Genomic DNA, 24,792 nt, shown 5'->3' with positions numbered 1-24,792 from the left:
GTCTGGCACTGTCGAGAGTTTTTCTGTAATTAAATGACATTTGAAGGCAGGTGTATTCTACCATACTTCTGGCATACTAGAAACGAAAAACAGCCTTTGAAACGGGATTTTATCCTTTCTTCCTCCTCCCAGGAATTTTAATCTCTGAGGTCTAAGCTCTTCAGCTGCCTCACAAACATTGTTTTAATTCAGACAGGCATCCATGCAGTGAGCAACAAATCAGGACTGTGGCAGTGAAGCTTGAAGCAATGTAGGTTTATAGCACTAAAAATAATAATCCATTACACAGGTAATCCATTACACAGTCAAGTATTTCCCAAATAATTCTACCTATCCTCAGGGATGTTTCAAAAAGGATTGTAGTAAAAGCTGGGAGCGGGGAGAGAGAATGTCAACAAAATTAAAAATACAGCTTTCTGAGACCATTCTATTTCTACAAAAACAGAGTCAAAATTGTTCATATATGGAACATTAACTAAGACGTGAATGACAGATTGTCAAAATAATTGCTTGGAGAACAAAAAAAACCTAAATAAAAATAAGTTTATGTGTGGATTTATAAGTAAACCATTATGTAAACAAAAACAAAACAAAACCCCCAAAACCTCAGATCTGCCATAACTAAAAACAGTAAGGCTGTTTCATCTGTCTCAATATTAAAAAATCACTGAAAAGGATCAGAGATCCTCAAGACCATTACTATATACAGAAGCATCCAGGTATTGGGAATAAATGAAGGAAACTGTAGTGTGCAATTCACAGAGGTCACCTGGAATTTATTGGTGGATTTGTTGCAAAATTTCTGAGTGCAGACTACAAAAGCAGAGGGGCTTATCAGACCACGTGTGGGCATTTACACAGCAGTCTGAGGGATGTTTCTGGGACCGACTGCAGGGAAGAAGAGCAACACACAATTCCTGGGACAATCTCTTTCCTGGCTGTAGACTCTTTGACAGTCTGCCCCCTTGGGCAAAGCACTTTCCAATCTTCTTTGTTGGTTGCTGCACACAAGCCCAGCTCCCATAGCAGGGGTGAGTGGTGTGTCCCTGCTGAGCCCACAGGCTGAGCACTGCTGTTGTGGGATCCATTCTGTGGGCTGGGGGAGCTGTCACGGGGCAGGGAGGGTCGGGGCTGGCAGTGGCTGCTCAGGGATGGGTTGGGCGCGGCTCCCTGGAAGCAGCGACTGCCCAAGCAGCTGCGCTGGCCCCGGGCTCTCCTCCCGGCCTCCTGGGCTTTGTTGGGTGGCACAGCCTGTGCCAAGGGGTGCCAAGGTGCCTGCAGGCCCCAGCTCTGGGGCAAACAGAGAACGTCCTGGCCGTATGCAGCGAGCTGCCAGCTCAGCAGTGGAGCACAGCACGGGCTCACGCTCCCCATTGCTCCCACAGATGTTATCCCTGAAACAGGAATAGATGCTCAGGATCCAGAGCGCCTTCCAAGAATTGTCTGCCCCCAGGATGTGCACAGGACCTGCATGATCGGCACAGCAGTGACAATGTTCACTGTGCCACTTGTCCTGCTCTGCTGCTATTTTGGCATTCGGAAGCTCTATCAGATAGGACGGTAAGTTGCTGATTTTTCTCTGCAGTTTTATTAAAACTCTGCTCATTGCATTGGTAGCCTGGCTCATGGTCATGCTGCTGTGGAGCTGTGGCAAATCCCTGTTGTCCAAATAACTCTGATAAGGGTTCTGCTGCTGCCCAGTGCTTTAATTGGCCTCTTAATTGCTGGGCCTTGTCCTGGGGAGCCCGCTGGGGCTGCAGCCAGTGCTGGCTCCCACTGAGGCTGCGTGGCCAAGAGCAGCCCCAGGAGTAGCAGGGCAGAGGCAGAGCAAGGTGGGGAGGAGAAAGAGCAGGGACCAGATGGCCCTTGGAAGGCAGACGTGCTCTGGGGCCCGCTCCTGGCCAGGGACCCTGCCCAGAGCCATCCCCTGCTCGCCAGGGCCTTGAGGGGCAGCTGTCCAGCTGGGCCAAGGTGTGCCAGCAGCTCCAGCCGTGCTGGGGAGCCTTGCCAGCTCTGGGCCCTGCTGTGCAGGAGGGTCCCTGTGTGAGCTGGGGCCTCAGCCACTCCTCTCTCCACACTCGCCCTGCTGCAGCTCCACCATCCCGGCCAAGAAGGCGCGACTCTCCCTCGCCCCCAGGGAGCCCAAGGACCGTCCGGTTTGACAGCTCTCACACACGGCCTCAGCAGCAGCAGTCGCCCAGGAAAGCAGAGCACCAGCCCTCCCTGCCTCCCCCACGGCCCCCCAGCCCGGCCGTGAAGCAGAAGCCCCCCGAGATCCCCCCACCTCCTCCCCTGCCCAGCCAGCCACCCTGGTCCAGCTAGGACTGAAACTGGGCCAGCCACGGCAGGACTTGGGCCACCAACAGCTTGGGGCATCTGCTCTTCTCTACAAATAACACGTGTTACCTATGGATAACATCCAGAGGCAGTTTTCATACTGTTGGGCCTTCAACAGGAAGGGCTGAAGATTCTTCCCATGCCCTGCCTCATCCTTTGCTGTTTTGATTTTTATACACCTGGGTCCTGGCTGAATCTCTTCAAAGAACATTTTAAGCACTGCATGTTTTACCTCACTTCTCAAGGGAAAGCAATAAAAAAATTTCTTCAGTTCAGACCTCATTTTTAGTGTGGTTGGCCACTCACATTTTGAGCAACTAATTTTCCATGGTACCTCTTCTTTTTTCCTTACTATCTATAAAATGTACATCTGGACATGAAAATCACCACTATTACTGAGATTCACCTCAAAGTCCAGAGGACAATCTAGCACAAAATATTCTCCCTGTGTACTGCAAGAAATATTCTGAGGAAAATACAGTGGCAGCTGAGGCTTGTGGAACTCCCAGAATACTGAGCTTGCAGAGGAGGCAAACAGCCCTGGCAGTGCCTGAGGGGACTTCTCCTCACAGACTCCTCTCAAAGTGTGTCACTTCAGCAGGGGAAGGCTTTCAAACCTTTTCTCTTCCTTCCTCCTGTGCTAAAATTTAAGGCTCCTCCTGAGAAAATACTGAGCTACAAACAATTCTCCATTCCTCAACAAAGCAACTCAGGTGCTCTACCAAAGAAAGAGCAAAACAAAAGGTGGTCAGAAATTTCCCATCAAGGCCTATTTGCAGAGAAACCCCATCATATGGGAGCAAATATTTATTAGCATCAGTTCACTCAAAAGAAACCAAACTCTGTATTAAGCAGCGTTTTAAACGAACTTGAATTCTTTTTCCTCACATATCTGCTGGACTGGTTTGCTCCTTTTTTGTCCTAGAGAGAATATTAGAACGATTTGCTCTTGACAGGACTCCTTGGGTGGCCCCCAGCCCTGGCTCCTCACCACGTCTTGCCTGGGCTGTTAACGCAGCCTGTCAGCACCACCTGACTTTGGCAGCCTGTTCAGGCCTCGGGCACGGCTGGTGCCACGGTCCCCTCTGGTGCCACGGTCCCCTCTGGCTCCTGGCGTGTCCCTGCTGCTGGAGGAGCCCTGCTCGTGCTGCTGCCTGCGTTCAACAACCCCGGTCCTGCTCCCCAGCCAAAGAGAGACCAAAATCACTGCTTTGGGCAGCTCGTTTGAACGAGTTGAACGCTTACTCATCTCTAACACAGACCTCTTAACATCCACACACCAACACCAGGAAGTCACCTCATCTACAGAGGTCAGGAGCCTGAGCGAACAGAAGGTCAGCATTCAAGCACATTGGGTTTTTAATTTAGTGGAAGCGCTCACTCGTTCACCAGCCTTACTTGTCAAACTGGATTGTGCGATGCTATTGTATTGCTTGTGTTAGAGAGAAACCAGGGAGAAATTAGCTAAGAAATAAGAACCACACTTGGGGCTCGGGCTTGTCAGACAAAGGGATCAGGGCGGCACCTGCCCGCTTTGCCCGAGTCCCTGCTCCTGCCGGACAAAGGCGGACGCGGCTCCGTGCGGGGCGAGCCGGGCGCTCCGTGCCGGGGCCGGGGCCGAGCGCTCGGGCGGGCGGCGCTCAGGATGCTCGGGCAGCGCCGCGGGCCGGGCGGGCGCGATGGAGCCGCCTGAGGGCTGGGACCCCTCCGGGCGGCCGGCCCGGCGCACGCAGTGGCTGCTCAGCGCCCTCGCCCACCGCTACGGGCTGGAGCGCGGCGTGGAGAACGAGATGGTCGTGCTGGCCAGCGGCCCGGAGCAGTCCCTGCAGGAGATCTTCCAGCAGCGGGACTGCGCCGGGCCGGGCCGCATCCCCGGCGAGGAGTCCCGCACGCTGTGCCGGGCGCTGGCGCCGGAGGAGGCGGCGGAGCCCGAGGAGTGCGCGGGGCTGTGGGACGGGCTCTGGGCCGAGCTCACCTTCCGCCAGCTCCACGCGCGGCTCTGCGGCCACTTCAGCACCCGCGCGGGGCCGCGGCTGCCGCTGGGCCGGGAGGGCGAGCACATCGAGAGCCACATCCGCCCGCGCAGCCCCCGCCGAGCCCGAGCGGCGGCCGCCGGGGCCCTGCTCCCGAGAGCGCTGCGAGGAGATGGTGGCGCTGGAGCGGGCCGAGGAGCGCATGGCCGAGCTGCAGCAGGAGAAGGGCAGCCTGCGGCAGCTGCTGGAGGACGTGCGGGCCGCCCTGCAGAGCAGCGATGCGCGGTGCCCGGCGCTGCGGCTGAGTCCGGGCCGGCTTCTGCACCGCGCTCCCGGCGGCGCCTCTGGGGCCCCGAGCGCTTCAGGAGAGATGCTGCTCTCGCAAAGTCAGTGTTTAGAACACCTCCACCTCCGGACTGAGACCGAAGTTGTTCCTTCATCCTCGGCATTAACTTTCTAGCAAAGTTTAGTTACAAGGGAGGCTTTTAGGAGAAATGTATGGCATCGGTGTGCCATTAAATATGTTTGTGATGAGCACTGTTCAAAGTGTAGGGGAATTCAGCTTAACAAACCCACGTGTACAATGCTGCTGCTGCTTCTCCTGTACGTGCAGCCAGGATGTGCTGAGAGCAGATGCTGGGTATGCACTGCTGCAGGGTTTTTCCTGAAGTAAGAAAGAACTTTGGGATTCTTCCCTGCACAAGCACGTGCAGTGTCTCAGTCATAAGTGCCTCAGAAATATCAGAAGTGTGTCTTCTTCAGAGTGTGGTCACAAGGGTTCAGAGTTGGAGCCAGTTCTGCGGGCAGGCTGATGAATAGTCTGGGGCTCCTCTGCAGAGCCCCATTCATTCTGGGGCTGCTTTCTGCTGGTTCTGCTGGACTGGCTCGAGTGAAACACACACCCAATTAACAGCAGTTAAATTACTCTGGCATGGAACAGTGGGGAACAGGCAGAGCAGTGAAGGGCAGCATGGACCAGTTGTTCTGGCAGGTCTGACGAGGTCTGGTTTGATACAGCACTCACAGAACTCTGCTCCACCTGTGACACTTCCACTTGCAGTAGATGACTGTTCCTCTTCACAATATCCAGCAAGGCAGGTCAAAGACACTTTTACCATTTTCATCTTCAAAAGGAAGAAGAAATCAGCAGCAAACATGAAGTAACCAGCCAGAGATCCCGGGAAGAAACAAAAGAACAAAGAGTGGTGGAAAAAAACAGGTGGAGCAGGGATCCTTATCTCTGTGGGAGATATCCTCTGCTAATGGGCCATCTGTTAAAACCAGGTGGGGCAGTGTTCTTTATCTTTTCCACAACCCATCCTTCCTCCAGGGAGATATCTTCTGTTAATGGGCCATTGAGTGCCACTGCATGACTGATAAAATTCCATCATCCCATTAGGAGATGCTCCAGCCAGGGGGAGGAGCCAAGCCTTTCCTACCTAGATAAAATCTGAGATTTGGAACACCAAGGCAGCCCTTACCCACTGGTTTCCAGAGGACAAGAGCTACCAGATCTTTCTACAGCATCACTACTACAACAAGACCACTTCATCGGGACTGCTACCACCACCCTAACTAGCGGGGTGTCAGGTTGTATTCTGATTCTGTCAGTTATTTTCTTTTGTACTATTGCATGGATTTTTTTTCTCTTATATTTTTCTTATGAAATTCTATTTCTGACTTGGAGTCTTTCACTAGTTTTGCTTTCAAACCAGCATAATTTTGTAGGGGATTTTGGCTGAAGCTTGATATTTGGGGTTGTTTTTGATCCGTGTCTTAAAGTTTGGGGGATTTTGGTTGGGAATCTTGTTGTTTGGGAGGTTATTAGAGACACAAGATGCTCAATGACTTCCAGAGATGGACTTGGGCAAGCAGGAACACCCAGTTTATGGAGTTGTCTTCTTCTTATTTCCCCCTAAACCAGGAATTTTCATTCCCCAGGTGTGCAGGGATGGAGGAGGCAGAAAAGCCCCGGAGATCTCTCGCGAGGAGGGGCTGCAAATCCAGCCCAGGGAGCTGTGAGGAGGAAAGACCCTCCCTGAGCCGGGAAGGCGGCCGGAGATCCAGGCAGAGCTCAGAGCTGGTGGAGAAGCCTCCTGGAGGGGAGAAGCCCCACAAGTGCTTGGAATGTGGGAAGGGTTTCAGCTACAGCTCCAAACTGATCCTACACCAGAGGATCCACACTGGGGAAAAGCCCTATGAGTGTGGGGAATGTGGGAAGGGCTTCAGCAACAGCTCCAGCCTGATCCGGCACCAGGTGATCCACACTGGGGAACGGCCCTACAGCTGCTTGGAATGTGGGAAGAACTTCGCATGGAGCTCTGAACTGAGAAAACACCAGCGCATCCACACTGGGGAGAGGCCCTACGAGTGTCCCCAGTGTGGGAAGAGGTTTCAGACCAGCTCCAATCTCCTCCTACATGAGCGGATTCACACAGAGGAGAGGCCCTTCCGCTGCCCCGACTGCGGGAAGGGATTCAACCGCAACGACAACCTCATCAGGCACCAGCGCATCCAGAGTGGGGAGAGGCCCTACGAGTGTCCTGAGTGTGGGAAGAGCTTCTCACACAGCTCTCACTTGACTCAGCACCAACGGAGTCACCACTAAGGGAAGCCCTGTGAGTGCCCCGAGTGTGGGAAGAGCTTCGTGCTCTGCTCCAGCTCCGTCCTCCATGGGAGGATCGGTGTTGGATGATCCCCAGTGACCCCCATTGGGCAGAGCCCTGGTGATCCGTGATCCTGGTTATCCCCGTTGCGTGGGGGGAATTGGTTGGAGAGATTTCTCTCCCTTCTCCTTGTCCCTCTGTGATTTGGTTATAATAAATTCCCTCGCTGTGCCCAGGCTGGCTCTGTTGTTCCCGTGCCGGTGCTCGGGGCGGGATCTCTCCTGTTCCTTCTCTCACTCCCGGGCCTCTCCTCAGCCAATCAGAGAATGCGGTGGAGAAGATTCAGCCAATCAGAGAGGGCAGCTGTGATGACTCACCGGTTGCCGGGCAGACCCGCAGCACCCAGTGTTCCCCACCTGGACCCCACCCTCCCCGCCCAGTCACGATCCCCCCGCGGGGTCCCCCCAAGTCCTTTCCCAGTCCCGCCCCACAATAAACGGGACTGGGTCTAACTGAGAAGCTTTACTGGGAGCAGCCAGGCGGGGTCAGAGTGACAGCGGGGCTGGGGAGGACACACGACCCTCCCCCAATATCAGTGTGGGGACAAAGCAGGGTGTCCTGGCTGGGCTCGAGGCAATGGGCAGGGTCTGCCGCCACTGCTGGGTCAGGAGTTCTGTGGGTGGAGAAAAGGGGGATGTCACCGGACTGGGAGCCTCAGGGGGAGCACATGTGCGCTGGTGGAGGGAGCACACGACTCCCTAGGACCCCTCCCTCTTGCACAAGTAGAATCCGAGCCCCAGTGCTAGGAAGATTGAAGCCCAGCTCGAAGCCCCCAATTCCCATCAGCACCTTGCTCTGGACGGTGTCTGGCAACATCTCTGGGGGATCACAAGGGTCAGGACCCTCCCAAAACCTGTCACAGATACTCCAAATCCCTCTAAGTACCCTCCCAATTTCCTCCAGCCTACCCAGGACCCCTTAAAATCTCCTCCCAGCCTCTTCCTAGCCTCCCCAGCTCCCACCAAAGCCCCCCTTGTCCCTCTCCGGATCCCGTAACTCCCCTCTCAGTTTCCCCCCACTACCACAGGACTCCCAACCCTCTGACAGTCACTTTCAAGCCCCACCAGGACACACCAAGACGCGTCTCAGTTTCTCTCCAGCACAACCAACCTCATTCCAACCCCTGCTTTTCCCTCCCTGATCTTCTTCCATCCCCTCCAGGCTCACTCAAATCCCTCCCAGTTACACCCAGTACCCCCAAACTCCCTCCCAGTGCCCAGAAGGACACCCGGAACCCCATCCCACCCTCCCCAACATCCTTCAGACTTCTTCTTAGCCATTCTAGACCCCCGAGCCTTACTCCCAGTTTAAGCCAGACTATCTCAAACTCCCTCACAGTTACTCCCAGCACACCTCAATTCACCCACCAGCCCCCCAGTACTTCCCCCACTACCCCCTGCTGTGGGGTCCGGGCCGTGCCCCAGTGCCGGCTCAGGGGGTGCTCCAGGCTGACGTGCTCCACCTGGAGCTGGAGCTGACCCCGTGCCGGGGGTGGTTTCCAGCAGCACCAGGAGCTGGTACAAATCCAGTCCCCGTTGAGGAACAGGTCGGTGGCCACCACGTGTCCCGAGGGCTCCTGCTGGCGCTGGAACCAGCTCAGCTGGATGTTGGCAGGGTAGAAATCCATCAGGGAGCAGAGCAGGCAGCCGAGGCCGGGCTGGGAGCTCGAGGGCCACAGTGAGATGGACACACTGGGGGTCACTGGGAGAGAGTGAGGACACTTTGGGATCAGCGGGGGGGGAGATGGGAGAGGACTGGTGTGGCACTGAGAGGGACTGGGAGTGAAGCTGGAGAGAATGGGGAAACATCGAGAGAGAGTGGAACGGATTGGGGCAATGGGTGATAGGGTGGTGGTCTGGAATTGGACTGAAAAAGGACTTGGAAAGGACAGGGAATGGACTTGGAATGGAATGGCTGTGGACTGAGAGGAATTTGGAGGGACTCTAGTGACACTGGGAGGGACTATGAGGATATTGGCAGGGCCTGGGGAGGCACTAGGAGAGACTGGGATGGACTGGAAGAGACTGGGACGGACTGGAAGAGCCACCATCTCACCATTTCCCGCCCCTCCCGCTCACCCGAGAGCTCCGTGCCCCCAGCCCGCGGGGCTCCCAGTGGCACCAGTAGGGCCCCAGCTGCCCCACACGCCCCATGGCCAGCGCCGGGCAGGGTCTGACACCTCCCCCCTGTTGGAACCCTGGAAACTGAGGGGTTTGGGCTTTCTCTGCTGACAGGCACTGACCCCCAGGAAAACACTGCTTTTGACCTGAGGATGTGAAGAAGCTTTCCAGAATTGTGATAGAACTGGGATCACTGGTGTGTAGTTTGAATAGAAGTGTGTAATGACCCATGGTGGAAAATTTAGAATTTGTGGTTTTAGACTATATTAATACATATAAAACAAGATGGAGATTTTAGGGTGGAGTTTTCTTTCTTTTTCACCTTCTTCACAGGTCTTGGTGGTACTTTTGTAATTGGATAGAAAATTCCACATTGCAGGTCACAGGTGATTGGTTGTTGGGTTAAAAGTAAAAAGAATTCAGCTGTCGGTTCTTAATTGGACAGATTGGCCCTTAAAAGGCCTTGTAGAGAGAGAGAGAGAGATACGTGTCCATTTTTAGCCTGTTAGCTGTAAGTGCTGTTGAACTCACTGTAATATAGATAAGAATTAATAAACATCTGAGTCCGAACACGAAATTCCATGTCTAGAGCATTTAATCTCGACTCTAGAAAAACAAAAAAGAAGATAAAACGCGATACCCCCCTCCCCAAATTCTCCTGGCGGGGGGCGCTGGGGGCGGGGCGCGGGTGGAGTCCAGGTGAGGAGCTCTGGGCGCTCTGGGACTGCCTGAGGAGTCATCAGCGCCGCGCGCTCTCATTGGCTCAATTATTTTGGTGCCTTCTCTCATTGGCTGAGGAGAGGCCCGGGAGTTGAGAGGAGGACCGGGAGAGATCCTGCCCCAGGCTAGCGGTGGAAGAACATCCAATTAACAAGGCATGCAGATCATTTCCCAGCGGTGCCCACACTCCTGTAGGAACTAAATGCACCGAGGATCTCACGAGGGTCACCAACTCTCTGGCGGCCAAATCCAGCCCTGCGCTCCCTGCGGGTGCGGGCACTCTGGGAAGGGCTCAGCTGCGGGTCAGATGGCCGGAGAGTGGCTTGGTGGTCACCTCGTGTGTGAGGCACTGATGGGCTGGGGAGATGCGTGGACACTGCACATAATCACTTCCAAGCAAAAATCATTCCAGGAAGGAGTAACAGCTTCTGACAGAGACCAAGTGTTGCCACCAGGTGCTCCTGCCAACAGCCGCCTGCAGAAAGGAGCACACACACCAATGCACGTGGGCTTTGGCTGTCCTCTGGCAGAGAAGTCCCCAGGGGACACAGGTCTCTGTGGCAGGAGCAGGCACCAGCATTGGCAGGCCTTGGGGGCGGCAGGTCTCCTTTGGCAGGGACTCTGCCACACCTGCTGATTTCACTGCTCCCAGGACTCAGAGCAGCATTCGTGCCCTGGGCCATACGTCCCGTGTCTGTGTCACACTCCTGTGTGTGTGACGGCCACCCAGCACCGGGTCTTGTCCCAAAGAGGCCCCGGCAGCTGCTGTGGAAGGCCCCGATGCCCTTCCTGCTGCAGCTGCATCGGCAACCGTGGGGGCTCCTTCTGCTGCCCTGAGCAGGCAGAGCAGAGGAGCATCTGCTTGTTGTTTGAGCCATTCCTAAAATTCCTGTTGGGCTGTCCTCGAACCTTGGGGGAACGTCTTCCTTGCAAGCTGGGCCACTTTGGGGGGGGGGGGGCGCGGGGGGTGTCCCCAGGGCACGTGGAGTTGTGTCCTAGGGCTCTTTGTGACACAGTGCACCGTGGTCACCGTGCAATAGGAAAGGGACAGAGCGTACAAGGGTGACCCTTTGTGACACGTCGTGACATAGGTGCTGGCGGTGACACGGCCACACCACAGTGCTCGGTGCACTCATCGGGACAGGACGGAGAGAGCGGTGCTGTGAGGAGCCCCCACACAGCCAGCTTGTTCCCTACTGACCCGGAGCTTTTCCAAAGCGTTTCCTCTGCAGGTGGCCTCGAGGACAAACTGCAGGACACGGTGTCCTGTAGCCTTCCCAAGGCTTCTCTGTTGCAGCTGCCTACAAGGCACAGCTGCAGCACTTGCTCATCTGGAGCTTTTCCAAGACATCTCTCCTGCAAGCAGTCCCAACTCCAAACAGTGACATGGAGCAGACACCACCCAGAGTGCCCAAGCTGGCCTGGGTGAAGGAGGAGGAGGAGGCTGCAGCTCCCTCACCACAGCAGCCTGAAGAGCTGGAGCAGATCCAGCTGCTGCAGGAGGGTGAGTAGCAGAGCTGGGCCACAGGGCTGGTGCCTGCAGCCAGCTTAGCCCCATCCCATCCCATCCCATCCCATCCCATCCCATCCCATCCCATCCCATCCCATCCCATCCCATCCCACATGCCCATGGATAGGACTGAAGAGGGGCTGGGGCTGAACCCCCTGGCAGCCACACCCCATCCCTGGAGCATCCCTGGAGCATCCCAGGGCTGTCCCTGCCTGGGAATGCAGGGCTGGCCTGTGTTCTCCGGCCTCTCCCACAGCCCCTCAGCCCTGGCTGCGCTCGCTCTTTGCCAGGTGCCGCCATGGACCCGACACAAGAGCAGGACCCTGCCCGTGGCCGCTTCCGCAGAACAGCGCAGGTACTGCAGCCATCCCCACCTGGGCTGGGCCTGCTGTCACTGCTCAGCCCAGCACCGTGCTTGGAGCACTCCATGGATTCTCCCTCTCTTCCTGCCCTTCTCCTGCAGATGATCTATGAATTCATCATGTGCATTTGGCGGGAAGAGACCACCGGTGTGGGCACTGGGCTCTTGGCAAACTTTCCCCTCTTCACTGCTGAGACCGGGGCTGCCATGCTGGATTTGCTTGTGGAGAAGGGTGTCTCCAATCCAAAGCAAGTAAGCAGCCTGTGGCCAGGGCTTGATCACCCCAGGAATTGTGTGGCACCTCAAGCCAGCTCTGCTGGGTTCCTTCAGTCTTTGAGGCCCAGCCCAATAGGGTAGGAAGGGCAGCACTTCTCAGGGGAAGCTGGGGAACCTGCTGCTCGGGCAGGTGTCCAAGTCTCCCCGGGCCTTCTGCAGGTGCCAGCCATGGTGAGGTACATCCACAAGTGGCTCACGGCCAATGAGTCTGCTGGGCACAGGCTGGACAAGGCCCTTCTGGAGCTGACCAGGGAATACCCCTGCGATGTGCTGATGACTCTCTTGCGCTGGGCCCCATCGGGTGACAGGTACGGCAGCCCCACCTGCCTTGAGGGTTTAGGGTTCCCTGGCCTGTTACCCTGTAGAGCCTGTCCCTGGTGACTGCCAGACAGGGGGACAGTTCCAGGAGCCTCTGGCTCCTCCGTTTGCCAGTGCTGCCATGTCAGCCCCTGAGCGTGCTGCCACGCTCCCTCCCTGCCCCTCAAGATGCCTGCACCCCCGTGGGCTGGCTGGGTGCTGCCAGCGAGGGACAGTGGGCAGAGGCAGGGCTGACGGCCAGCGCGGGCCCCTGCAGCAGCCCAGGCCACAGTGCTGTGGCCCAGAACCCCCTGACACAGAGCTCTGACCCCACAGAGCTGCTACGGCCATGTGGGGAGTGATCATGTCCTCCACTGGGACTGCGGAGCCGGCGCTGCAGATACTCCTCAATGTGCTGAACGCCTGGCCAGTGGACAGTGTGTACACCTCCGATGGGGACAGCACAGGAGTCTTTGCCCTGGCTGTGAGTTCCTGCAACTGACCTTGGCTTGCCCCTAGGCCACCTCTCCAGCAGCTAGCTCTCTGTCCTCCCCCCAGCTGCATCTCTCTGCCTCAGGCACTGCGCTGAAACCTGCCTTAGGGGCAAGGTTCAGGGGCACCAGGCTGGGTGACCCCGAGGTGTCTCCCCCGGCCTCTCCCTGGCATGCTCGGGCCCTGCCACACGGATGTCTTGGCACTGAGTGTTGTCTCTGGGTGGTTCATTTTTTGCAGGCAACCGTGACACTGTGGAGGGTCTTCAACCTGACCTGGTGCCCACCTATAGTGTTGGAGTATTTTCCCCGTCTCTTTCTGTGTCTGCTCTTCCAAGTTTACATCAGCGCACTGGATACGCCAGAGGAGGTTGATACCTTCTGGAAGGGGTGCCAGGAGCAACTGGGCCTTGCCACCAACCCCCAAAGGTGCTCCATCCCAGTCCTCCCAGTCTCCCCATCCCTTCCAAGGCAGGAGCCAGGACTGCCAGCATCACCTGGGCTTTGCTCTGCACACAGGTTTGCGGTGCAGACCCTGAAGGTCCTGCTCTGCCGAGTGCAGTGTGAGCGTGTTGTGGTAGCCATGGAAGGCAAGGCTGGCTGGGACACGCTGCTCTGTACTGACACCCACCACTATGCAGTGGGACTCCTGGCCAGGTGAGACCCCCTTCTCCCTGCTGCCCCCGGCACTTGTGCCCAGGGTGCCCCACACAGTTCCCATGGGCATGGGTGAGAGGGCTTTGTCACAAAGAGACGGACGAGCAGACTGGAAAAGGCTGACAGAGGAAGGTGCCCGGGAACAGCCGCCTCCCAAAGCGCCCACGGGGGGCTTGGGAAAAGACCAGAGCTCCGTGGGTCACTCCTGGGAGAGCTTTGCCCTCCCGGCTCAGGGGCAATGATGCCTTTTCCCCCCACCAGGGAGATGCGCTGTGTCTCCATGATCTGGTGTTGCAGCTTCATCTCCTGCCTCTTGGAGCTCCTCAGCCAAGACATTTCAGACTGGCAGCTGCCTGCCATGGCGTTCCTTGTGGAGGTGAGCCCCATGGGCAGCACAGCTGAGCTGCCTCCCACCTCTCTGCCCTCTCACAGCTGCAGCTGCCTGGGACGGTGCCCGTGCCCTGTGCTGCTGCCTTGGCTCAGCCCTGTGCAGTTCTGAGCTCCTTCCAGCTGGGCAGCCCGGTCACTGCTTTGTGCCTTTCAGGTCCTGGACCTCCTGGACATCAATGAATGGGGTGACAGCCTCCTGGAGATTATGGCAAGGCGCCTGCAGAGCACGTCCAGGGAGATGCGTCGCCTGGTGCTCAGAGGCCTCGTGCAGCTCAGCAAGGACCCCTCGATGGTGAGAAGACAGCAGCGGCTGAAGCTGTGCTGGCAGCGTGGGGCTGGGGAAAGCAGCCCCTTGGGCTTGGCTGGGCTTTGGGAGCTGTGGCAGCTGCTCCCAGCTCTCCTGCGTTGCTGTTCAGCTGCCCGAGTGCTTCAGGACAGCCCTTCGGCCCCTGGGCTCCACGGCAGCAGCAGCAGCAGCATGGGCTTGCCCTGCCTTGTCTTCCGTGCAGAGCATTAGAATGTACAGCCTGACAGAAAGCCTTGCGGACCTGTTGCGGGATGCAGATGAAGACATCGTTGAGATGACCGTCGCGGTGCTCAGCTTTCTGCTCTCGCACAGACACCTCGCAATACCCAGCCCCATCGCCCTGCGGCTGGCTGGCGCGCTCTGGCCACTGCTGGACAACGTAAGGCTCTGTGCCCCCAGCCACGGCCACTGGGTGCTGCCCCCAAGTGTGGTGCCCCGTGGATTTTTGGGCCTGTGCACAGAGGGGTCTGGAGCAGGGCTTTTGCTTCCTTTCCAACAGGACAACCGCCATGTGCAGCTGCTCTCCATTCGCCTCTTCCAAGAGGTGACGAGGTTGGTAGCGGCCAAGGGTAAAAAGCCCCTCAAGATGCTTGTGAGCAAGAGCCTGCTGCCACTCTTCTTCAACTGCCACGATGAGAACATGCGTGTGGCAGAGGTGAGGACTCCTGGGCGCTGCTGTCCTCCTGGCAGGGGGCTCAGCTGTCTCCCTGCACCCGGGCACCTCATGGGCTCCAGCCTCCTCCTGGCCTTGGCACAGGGAGCCAGGTCCTGTGCCCTGGGCTGCGGTGCCATCTCTGGGTCTCTGCTGCTCTGCAGGCCTCTTGTGAAACACTGCTTTCTGCACTAAGCTTCCTGAAGAGGAGAGATCTTGAGCAGCTGCTGATGGCGGATCAGATGTGGAGGTTTGGCGAGTGCTTGGTAAGAACGCTGCTCCCTTCCCTGGGCTGCCCACGCGGGCTCTTCTCCAGGCTCCTCTGGCGCCAGGGCCGGAGCTGATGGAGCCCCGAGCTCCATCAAGCCCGCGCCTTGCCGGGCCCTCTGCCCCGCTCAGGGCTGTGCGGGCAGGGCAGGCCGGGGCCAAGGGACAGAGCCCGCGCCAACCCTTCCCTCCGTGCCCTGCCGCTCTCTCCAGCTGGCACAGGACAGGAGCCGAGCGGCCGAGCTGCTGCGCCAGGCGCTGCCGTACCTGCGGAGCCCACAGGAGCCCCTGCGAGAGGCGGCCGTCAGGTTTCTTGGTGAGCCACAAGCCCGGCTCCCTCCCCGCCCCGCCGCAGCTCGGCCCCAGCCCCGCCTGCTGCCCCGGCAGCGCCATCCGGGCCGGGGCTCTGGAGCCCCGCCTGCCCTCGGCGCCGCTGCCGCCCTCTCGCAGCCGTGTCCTTGGGCGTCAGGATGCGGCGAGGGCCGGGCCTGAGCCCTGCAGGGGAAGGCGCTGCTGTGGCCGCAGGGCTGGCAGCGCCGCTGCGGGGCAGCTGTGCGGCTGGGGCCGTGACAGGCTCTGTGTTGGCAGGGATGGCCGGGCGGTTCCTGAGAGAGCAGCAGCGAGAGTTGCAGCTCATGTGCAGGGGTGAGTGAGGCCAGCGGGCTGTCAGCGGGGGCTGGCGCTGGCAGCTGCGTTCCCTGCCCCGGCTGGGAGGGCTCTGCTCCCTGCGCGCACGAGGGGCGGCGTGGGCAGAGCACAGAGACCTTCCAGGGGCCTGCGGGAGGGACATTCGTGGCCAGCGCCTTCCAGCTGATCCTTGCTGTCTCCTGCTTCCTCCAGGCCATGGCAAGAGCTGCCGTGTGGGATGGATGGGGCAGGAGGGTCTCCCCAGGTCCCTGCAGATGCAGGCTCTGACTGTGGCTCTGTTCCTCTCTCTTCCAGCTCTTCAGGACATGACAGATGACACCAGCCCTGCCATCTCATGCCTGGCTCTTCAGACTCTGTACATCAACAGAGTTGTACAGAGCATTCCCTCCTCCCGACTCCAGCAGATGCGAGATGGATTCCGCCGGCTCTGGAAGTCACGGCCTTCCCTGTGTCTCAGGGGCTGGTTGTCCTGTGTGAGCACTGTGGAGAACTGATCCGGGAGGCTGCGTCTGCTGGGGCCACCTGAGCCTGCAGGGAACACCTCTGCACTTCAAGGACGTTCTTTCACCCCACTGTAGGATTAGTAAATTGCTGTTTTCATACACAGAGGTCCAGGAGCTTTCTTTTGGTGCCCAGAGTCTTCAGGCCAATGGGGAAGAGGGCAAAAAGGGTGTTTGTGCTCGGCAAGTTGGCCAAGCGTGCGGAGTGGAAGGGAAAGTGGCCAAAAGGCCCTTGGCCTTTGGTGGTTCTGTGGAAGCCTTAAGGCTTCTGACAGAGTGGGCGGGCAGAGGCCGGAGCTGCGGCGGGGATCCCTGAGAGACCGGTCCCTGGAGATGGCCAGCACCCCTCTGCCAGCCTGGAAGCGCCATCTGTGTCCTGCCCGTGTGTTGCTGGCTGGATTGCTGAGGGCTCTGAGGTGCCTCTTGATGCGGCTCCTCTGGAGCTCCTTCAGCAGCCAGGCAGGCCTGGGGGAGGCGTGGAGGGCACGGGACAGTGGGAGGCCATGAAGGGCTGCGGTGCTGCCAAGGCCTGCCCGGAGAAGGCAGTGGGAAGGCGTGAGGGGGATGCGTGTGGCGCTGGGTGGCGGGAGGCTGTGATGGGCCAGGAGGACTTGTGTGGATGGGTTGGTGGGAAGCCCTGAGGAACTGGGTGGCAGAGGCCATAAGCAGCCCCCAGACAGCCACCTTCTTCCTGCCAGCCGGCTGCTCTGGCGCTTCTCCGACGCATCTCTGGTGCCCGTGGCAGAAGCCCTCGAGGCCTGGCCTCAGCAGGACGGTGGGGACAGCCCCGAGGTGCCCAGGCTGCTTTTGCCAGGGAGAAGGAGGGACAAGGAGGGACAAGGAGGCTCTGCTGGAGCACGGCCACTGGCTGCTGCAGGCGAGGAGCAGTGGGAAGTGGCAGCGCTGGCGATCAGCCCGGGTCAACGTGGTTCTGGACACCAGAGAAAAATGACCAGAGTGTGCACAGGAACAGCAGCACCCAGAAGGCTTGTACCTCCTCAAGAAGACATGCACACCAGACAGGATGCCAAAAGAGGGGATGCTGTGTGCACAATTTTTCGTGGCTTGGCAAAGGGTGTAAGGCAAAGTGGTCACCATGGTTTTCTCTTGACTTGCCAGAATCACAGCAACGCTTGGCAGCTTCAGCTGCAGCCTGTCCCCCTGACTGACCTCAGCGGCTCTGCTCGAGGGCACACTCGCCTTCCAGAGTCGGCTGTCCCAAGGCAGCAGCGTTGGTGCCATCGTTAGAGACTCTGATGGGACACGAGCCCTTAGCTGCAGCTGCTGACGCTCTCCTCCATTGTTATAGTTTTGACTTGCCAATTTAAATATACTCATTTTTCTGTTGTGAGACACAACCAGGAGCAAAAGAGCAAGGCAGGACTGAAACTTAAAAAGGGTATAAAAACCTTTATTAACTACACAAAGAAAGAGAATGAAAAGCAAATTCATAATAAGATCTCTAGAGCACTCCTTCCTTCCCTCTCCCAACCTTCATAACAACAAAACAAACATACAAAAAACTACTTCAGTCAGTTCCCAGCTTAAATAGTCCTTTTCAGTTCACTTTGGAGAGAGAAGTTTCCTCTTGTCAGGCCATAGGGACTTCACCAAAAGAAGGGAAAAAAAAAGTCCTCTCGTGGCTTCACTTTCACGATTTGCATCTGCCCGGGAAAAAACTTGCAAAGTCGTTTCCCAAAGCTGTGCTTATGGGCCATTAAACTCATGGGGTATTTAGTTTTAAGAATTAACTGTTCCAAACCAAACATTTTCTTTATCTCTCTTTCTCTCTGTTCATGCTCTATCTCCAGAAAAAGAGATCCCCTTTTCTCCTCGGGGTGAAGGATTCTCAACACAGATGCATTTTGATTAACAATCGATCAAATGGAACATCTCCAACCTCCCCGTGTATTTCTCCACGGTTTATAGGAATATTCAGTACATCAGTTCATTCCTACAATCTTACAAAAGGATTTTTCAGCCATCTTCACAGCATCTCCTCATTCTCCTTCCCTCTAAAGAAACTTAGCTCTTGCTTCACTGACTTTGGAGCATCTCCTTTTTCCCCTCTCATATTCAAAGGAAAGCCGGAGGTCTGCAAAATCTTACCTGAGCACTAAAGAGTTAAAGTTTCACACAGAAGTCAGGGCGCTGGGTGTGGGGGCGGCTGAGATGTTAATCAGCTTTTCTGGAGCTTGCTGCAGCCCCGCACTGCCCATGGCCACCCCTGCTTCCAGACAGGGCCCGGCTGCCTCCCCCAGGCCGTGCGGGGGCTGGGCGGGCTCGGCCCCTCCAAAGCTGCTCCGAGCCAGCAGCAGGAGCCGGGCCCCCCCAGAGCCGCGGGCTCGTAGGGGAGGAAGCCGGGCTAAGGTCTCATCAATGAGCCTTTCCTCCCCCCGGCCATCGGGTTCCCTGGTTTGCAAACGGGGCCCAGCGGCCTCCCGAGCTCCCCCCACATGGGAGGGAGCCCGGGCTGGGCCGTTGTTACCTGCTCAGCCACCGGAAATAAAAGAGAGTTTTTTCCCGGGTTACCGCCTTCAAAATGTGTGCTCACCGAGCGAACTAACTTTCTCCAGTTGGTTGTTCAGGCTGTCAATAACCAAACCAGCCTCCAATTGGTCCCATCAACTCCCAGAGGGAGCTCTCACAGAGAGAATTTCTCTCTTGAGTTTCTTCTCCCCAGGTGCAACTAGCATAGAAGTTGATATTAGGGAAGATCCTGCTGCTTTCCACCAGTTTTAGAGGGTCATAAACGCTTTGGGGGATTTCCCGGTTAGTTTATGGGCAGGTGTGACCCCTATTTTGGTGTTGATGCTTTCCGCCAATTTGGGGGGGTTCTAAACGCCTTGTGGTGGACTCACTTCCGTGGGTTCTGGTGCCGCCCACCCACGCTTCCAACTGGTCCGGACTGGTGCTCCCAGTGCCGCGTGGGGCGGGGCCGCGGGGACCCCCCCAGGGCACAGCGCGGCTGCTTTGGGGCTGGCGGCACCGCCCGGCGCTGGGCATGGGGCGTGTCGGGGGAGCTGGGGCCCTACTGGTGCTACTGGTGCTGCTGGGAGCTCACCTGTCTGGGGCCAGCGGGACTCGGGTGAACGTGTGTGCTCCCCCCGGGGACCCCCAGCCCGGTGTCACTCTGCCCCCGAACGGCTGCTCCCAGTATTCCCAATAAAGCTTCCCAGTTTGCCTGGTCCTGTTTATTGGGGAACAGTGGGGAAGGACTTGGAGGGACCCCGCAGGGGGAGCCATGATTGGGGGGGGTCGCAGAACTGGCCCCAGCATGCATCAGGAATGGGGGCCCCCAGGAATGGTCGTGTCCCCCTCTTCTCACCCTGCTCTAGGGGGCCTTGGGAAGACCCTGAACCCCAACACGGCACCGCCCCAACCCCAAAGGTGCCAGGACCCCAATAAACAAACAGGGGAATTTGGGGAGGGGGTGCATGGGGGGGTGCCCAGGCTGTCCCAAGAGCCCAGCGCTGCCCCAGCCCGACCTGCCCTGGCTCCATCCCAGCTCCTACCACAGGATGTGATGGTGTTGGGAAAACCGGGGGATGAAGGGTGGGTGCTGGGCCCAGGGAGAGCAGGAAAAGGGATGGAGGCAGAGGAGGGCTGAGGAAGGACTGGGAGAAGGACTGGAGAGGAGGCAGGACTAGAAAGGAGGAGGAGTGGGACCTCTCTCAACGCAATTTGGCAGTCCCAGGGCCAATTCTTTAGGGGTACCAGCCGCCTCTTTTCCCATGCTCTTCCAGCCCTTTTCCACTGTCCCCCAGTCAACCACCCCTGACCTCATGCTTCTTTTTGAAAGAGGTTTCCAGGTCCCTGCTGCTCACTCTCGGGGTCCTATCCCTCTTTTCCTCAATACGGGCAGCTCCTCAAAGATTCTTTCTAGTGGAATCCCAGTTTTGGGATTTTTGGTGCGCAGTTCTGGAAGGGGACAGTTCTGTCTGGCTTTCCCCTCCCGGTTGTGGCCTCTCACCTGCCCCTGACAACCTGGGGGTGCTGGGATTTCCCTGCTGGGGACAAGGACGTTCATTCCCTTCCAGGAGCCCAATGCCCGGCTGGGGCTCCAGGGCAGGGGGTCCTTGAGCAGCTGCCCCAGAACCTCCGCCAGGGTCTCCCAGCGCAGCCGGAGCCGCTCGGCCTGGGGTCCCCAAAGGCCTCAGCGAACCCCAAGTCCCTGCCAGGAACCCTCAACTCCCTCCAAGCCAGCATCCCCCACAGCCCCTGCAAGTTCCCCCCATGGCACCGGCCGTGGCCGTGTCCCCACATGTCACTGGCCATGTCCCACCATGTCCTCACCCATGGCTGTGTCCCCACCATGTTTCCATCCCTGTCACTGTCCCCCACATCTCCATCCATGCCTGTGTCCCCCCATGTCCCCACGAATGGCCACATCCCCCTCCATGTCCATGTGTCCCCATGTCACTCTCCATGTCTGTGTCCCACTCTGTCAATGTCCCCCCATGTCCCCACCCATGTCTCAGTTCAGTGTCTTTATTTTTAGCCAGTGTTGGATGTTTTAAAGGGATGAAGAGAAATGAAAAGCAAATCAAGGCCAAAATAAAAGAATTTCTGTGTCTGTGTGAGCTGAGGATCCACGTGCTTGAGAGGGAGAGAAGAACATTTTTGGAGGAGTTTCCACCCCACTGTCTCCAAAATCTTGGTCTTTGTCCCAGTCCATCACCATTTGGCTGCAGAAGACACCCTTGGGTAATAGGAAATCAAAATCCTGGAATCACTGAGGTTTGATGTAGTGGTTTTGGTTTATTCATTTGAAACTTTTTTTGTGGTGAGAGAGGATTAAGAAGTAGACGAAAAACAGGTTTAACATTAAATGGTATAAAGAGAAAATTTATTACTAGAAACTATAAGAAATATAAACTTAGAATAAAACTTGAGACAACTTTTTTTTCTTCCACACAGTTTTTTTTTTAATACTGAAAACATACAAAAGCTATTCAGGTAGTTTACCATCTTTAAAATAGTTTTTTACTAATTTAATTCAAAGAGGAAACTTTTTTTCAGTCTATGGAGGTTTCTTCATAACAAACAGTTTTCTTGTTGTTTGGATGTTACAGTGATTAAGGTAATGGAAATCTGATTACTATCTAAAAACCCTTTTTTCAGACTAACAGTTTTTCTCACAACTTTTATTATGGACTATATTAATTTATGACGCAGTCTTTAAGGATTATAACAGATTAAACAAAAACTTACTTTATTTTTGAGAACAGAGGTTTTTTTTTTTTTTTTTTTTTTTCTGTGGAACACCAGGGAGATTTTCATTATTTAAACTTAGGAGATTACAGCAATTTTAACGTGTTTAGTTTAATATTACAGCCTTTGATTATATTTACAGTTAGAATAGTCATATTCAGTTCGTAATATTTTTATGTGTTATAGAGGAAACAAGAGGTTTTTCGCCATATCATAAAAAAAGAGAAATTATAGTTCTTTGGGATTTGACATTTCTTTTTGTTTGATTTTGATGTTTTTATATTGTTTCTGTGTGGTTTTTGTTTGTTTTTTTTTAAGGAGAGACAGAATAAAGCATCTGTGAAGCTTCATTCTGGGCATTGAAAGAGTTAATACTTTGCCCAGGGGGCAGCAGAGGTTTTTGTGGTTTTTCCCAGGTGGGGCAGTCAGAGTTATTTATAATAAAGAGTCTTTCAAGGCCAGGCTGGGGGCTGGGTGAGGACTGTAGGGTTTAGTCAGAGGAGCCGTGATGAGTTTCTGGTTTCATGGCTGTTCTCCGGCGCCCGCTGCACTCAATTCCAGCCACGGGCCGGGGGTTCTTCCTCCACCCTGCCCAGCAGGGCACCACCAGAAGATAGGATTGAACACAGAAGATTTTCTGAATGGCAACAAATCCACTCTCCCCAAGGAATTGCCAAGGTTGGTTTGCATCCTGATGGACGTTCCTGTCCCTGCATTCATCCAGGTGCACACAGGGAGACAGGAAGATGTGGAGCCCCCCCAGCCAGGTGTCTTCCCAACACGGATCACCAGGACCACGGATCACCAGGGCTCTGCCCAACGGGGGTCACTGGGGATCATCCAACACCAATCCTCCCATGGAGGACGGAGCTGGAGCAGAGCAAGAAGCTCTTCCCACACTCGGGGCACTCACAGGGCTTCCCTTAGTGGTGCCTACGTTGGTGTTGGGTCAAGTGAGAGCTCTGTGAGAAGCTCTTCCCACACTCAGGACACTCGTAGGGCCTCTCCCCAGTGTGGATGCGCCGGTGGACAATGAGGTTGGAGTTGTGCTTGAATCCCTTCCCGCAGTCGGGGCAGCGGAAGGGCCTCTCCTCTGTGTGAATCCGCTCATGTTTGAGGCAATCGGAGCTGCTCTGAAACCTCTTCCCACACTTGGGACACTCGTAGGGCCTCTCCCCAGTGTGGATGCGCTGGTGTTTCTTCAGGTCAGAGCTCCAGCCAAAGCTCTTCCCACATTGCAAGCAGGTGTAGGGCCGTTCCCCTGTGTGGATCACCTGGTGCTGCATCAGACTTGAAATAGTCCTGAAGCTCTTCCTGCATTTCCCACACTCGTAGGGCTTCTCCCCTGTGTGGATCTTCTGGTGCTGCATCAGACCAGAGATCATGCTGAAGCTCTTCCCACATTCCCCACACTCATAGGGCTTTTCCCCAGTGTGGATCCTCTGGTGTTCGATCAGCCTGCACCTGTAGCTGAAACCCTTCCCACATTCCAAGCACTTGTGGGGCTTCTCCCCTCCATGAGGCTTCTCCATCAGCTCTGAGCTCTCCCTGGACCTCCGGCCGCCTTCCCGGCTCAGGGAGGGTCTTTCCTCCTCGCAGCTCCCTGGGCTGGGTTTGCAGCCCCTCTTCCTGTGGGATCCCTGGGACTTGTCCTCCTCCTCCATCCATCCAGGACTTGGGAATGACAAATCCTGGTTTGGAGGAAAACACAAGAGAGCACCATGGGCTGAGGGTTTCTCCTGCCAAAGTGCAACTCAGGAAGTCATTGGGCATCTTGTGTCTATAAGAACCTCCAAAACACAATAATTCAGCACAAAAATTATCCAAACATCAAGACACAGATCAAAATCTCCCCAAAAAGCAAGTTTCAGCCCAAATCCCTTCCAAAATATAAAGATTCAGGCCCAGCAAAAATCAAAGCACCAACATTTATCCCAATAACGCTCACAAACACCAAGATTCACCCCTGTGAAAATCATGGATCCCCCTCTTCAGTCACCTGCTGCACGTGGTGGGAGCAAGGCTCCTGGGGCTGGGGTAGAGGCTACAGATACAGGGAGGAGTGGAACATTGTGCTGCTTCCCATTTCTGACCCTCCTCTGGGGTCCCTGCTCTTCCTCACACTCCTCTTCCTCCCATTATTCCTCTTTCGCCTGCACAATCCCACCTGCTCCTCCCACATACATCGTTTGATCCTTTTGTTCTTCAACCCTGCTTCTCCTTCCCTTCTCCTGCTGCCCCCAGGCCCAGCACCCACTGCCGGCTCCCTCTTCCCCCCAAACCCACAGCATCCCAGCGCAGGGGCAGCGATGGAGCTGGGGCAGCTCGGGCTGGGGCAGCGCTGGGCTCTCGGCCGCTCCCGCCCGCACTCGCTCCCCACTGCAGCCGCTGCCGCCACCACAGCGCGGGGGGGCCCGGCCTTGGCGCTCCCCCCCTCCCACCTCCCCAAATTCCCCTGCCGGGGGGCGCTGGGGCCAGGAGACAGACGAGTGACAGATCAGGGGGGCTGGGAAGAGTCGGCAGCCAGAGAGCACTGAAAATCTCAGCAGGGACTACAGTGGGATCTTCGGGGACTAAACATGGCAGGGCACCCATGGAAGGTAGGAAGGGAAAGCCAGGAAGGGATCCCAGCAAAAGGGATGATGATCCCAAAATATCTCTGAAGCGTCCCTTCGGAATATGTTGAGGGAGTTTGCACATTCTCCCAGAGGTAATCAAAGACATGGACACCCTGGGAGGCAATAAGGAAAGTCGAGAAGGGATGGAAGGTGTCGCTGTGCTGGGAAGGGATTGGGTGAAGGAGACCGTGCAGGAATATGGTTCAGTCAAGATGCAGCAGGAGCAATCTACGTGGGAAAAAAAAGGGTGATGGAAAAGAGGAGGAAGAGAAAAATTCTGAGGATGTTTTTCAGCAGGCTCTTATCCTCAGAAGTTGCCAGCTGCTGCAGATCCTTTGTATCCCCGGTTGCCAGGACAGGCACACAAGGAGGTCAGGATTGCAGGGGGTTTCTCTGTGCTGGGCAGCGGCAGGAGCGGGCGCAGAGGGGCGGCACCGGGAGCACGGGCTGGGGGCCTGTGGGGAGCTGCGGGGCCGGGCCGGGGCTGTGGGGCAGCCGGGGCTCAGCGCCGGGCGCTGCCTGAGCCCAGCACCCCCCGGCAATTGCAGGCCCGGCAGTGGCCCCCGGCCCCCAGGAGGCTGCGGGACGCCCCGGCCGCTGCCCGGCCCCGTGGAGCTGCCGGCCCTGCCCGCCGGGGGGGCCGCGTTTGGACACTGCGGCAGGACAGGCACCGGCTCTGGGATACGGGCTGGCCACGGCAGCCACAGCACAAGGAGCAGCACGAAGGAACAGCTGGGAAATGGGAATTGGACGTGCAAGGATCGAGATCAGCTTTTCAGCATTTTCCT

General features: G+C 56.6%; 1 protein-coding gene across 1 annotated transcript in view; it reads right to left on the bottom strand.

The window, feature by feature from the left end:
* Nucleotides 1-22,309: 22,309 nt before the first annotated feature.
* Nucleotides 22,310-24,792, bottom strand: part of LOC148217916 (uncharacterized) — a 40,090-nt gene continuing 37,607 nt past the window's right edge. Inside the window, exon 2 of the mRNA XM_088158357.1 lies at nucleotides 22,310-22,908. Within this exon, the coding sequence (XP_088014483.1) occupies nucleotides 22,310-22,908 (599 nt within the window). The remainder of the gene's footprint in view (nucleotides 22,909-24,792) is intronic.

The sequence above is a fragment of the Sturnus vulgaris genome, unplaced genomic scaffold (assembly GCF_052056855.1).
Source record: "Sturnus vulgaris isolate bStuVul1 unplaced genomic scaffold, bStuVul1.hap1 Scaffold_198, whole genome shotgun sequence".
Classification (NCBI taxonomy): Eukaryota; Metazoa; Chordata; class Aves; order Passeriformes; family Sturnidae; genus Sturnus; species Sturnus vulgaris.
This window is presented reverse-complemented; position numbering and strand designations above follow the sequence as displayed.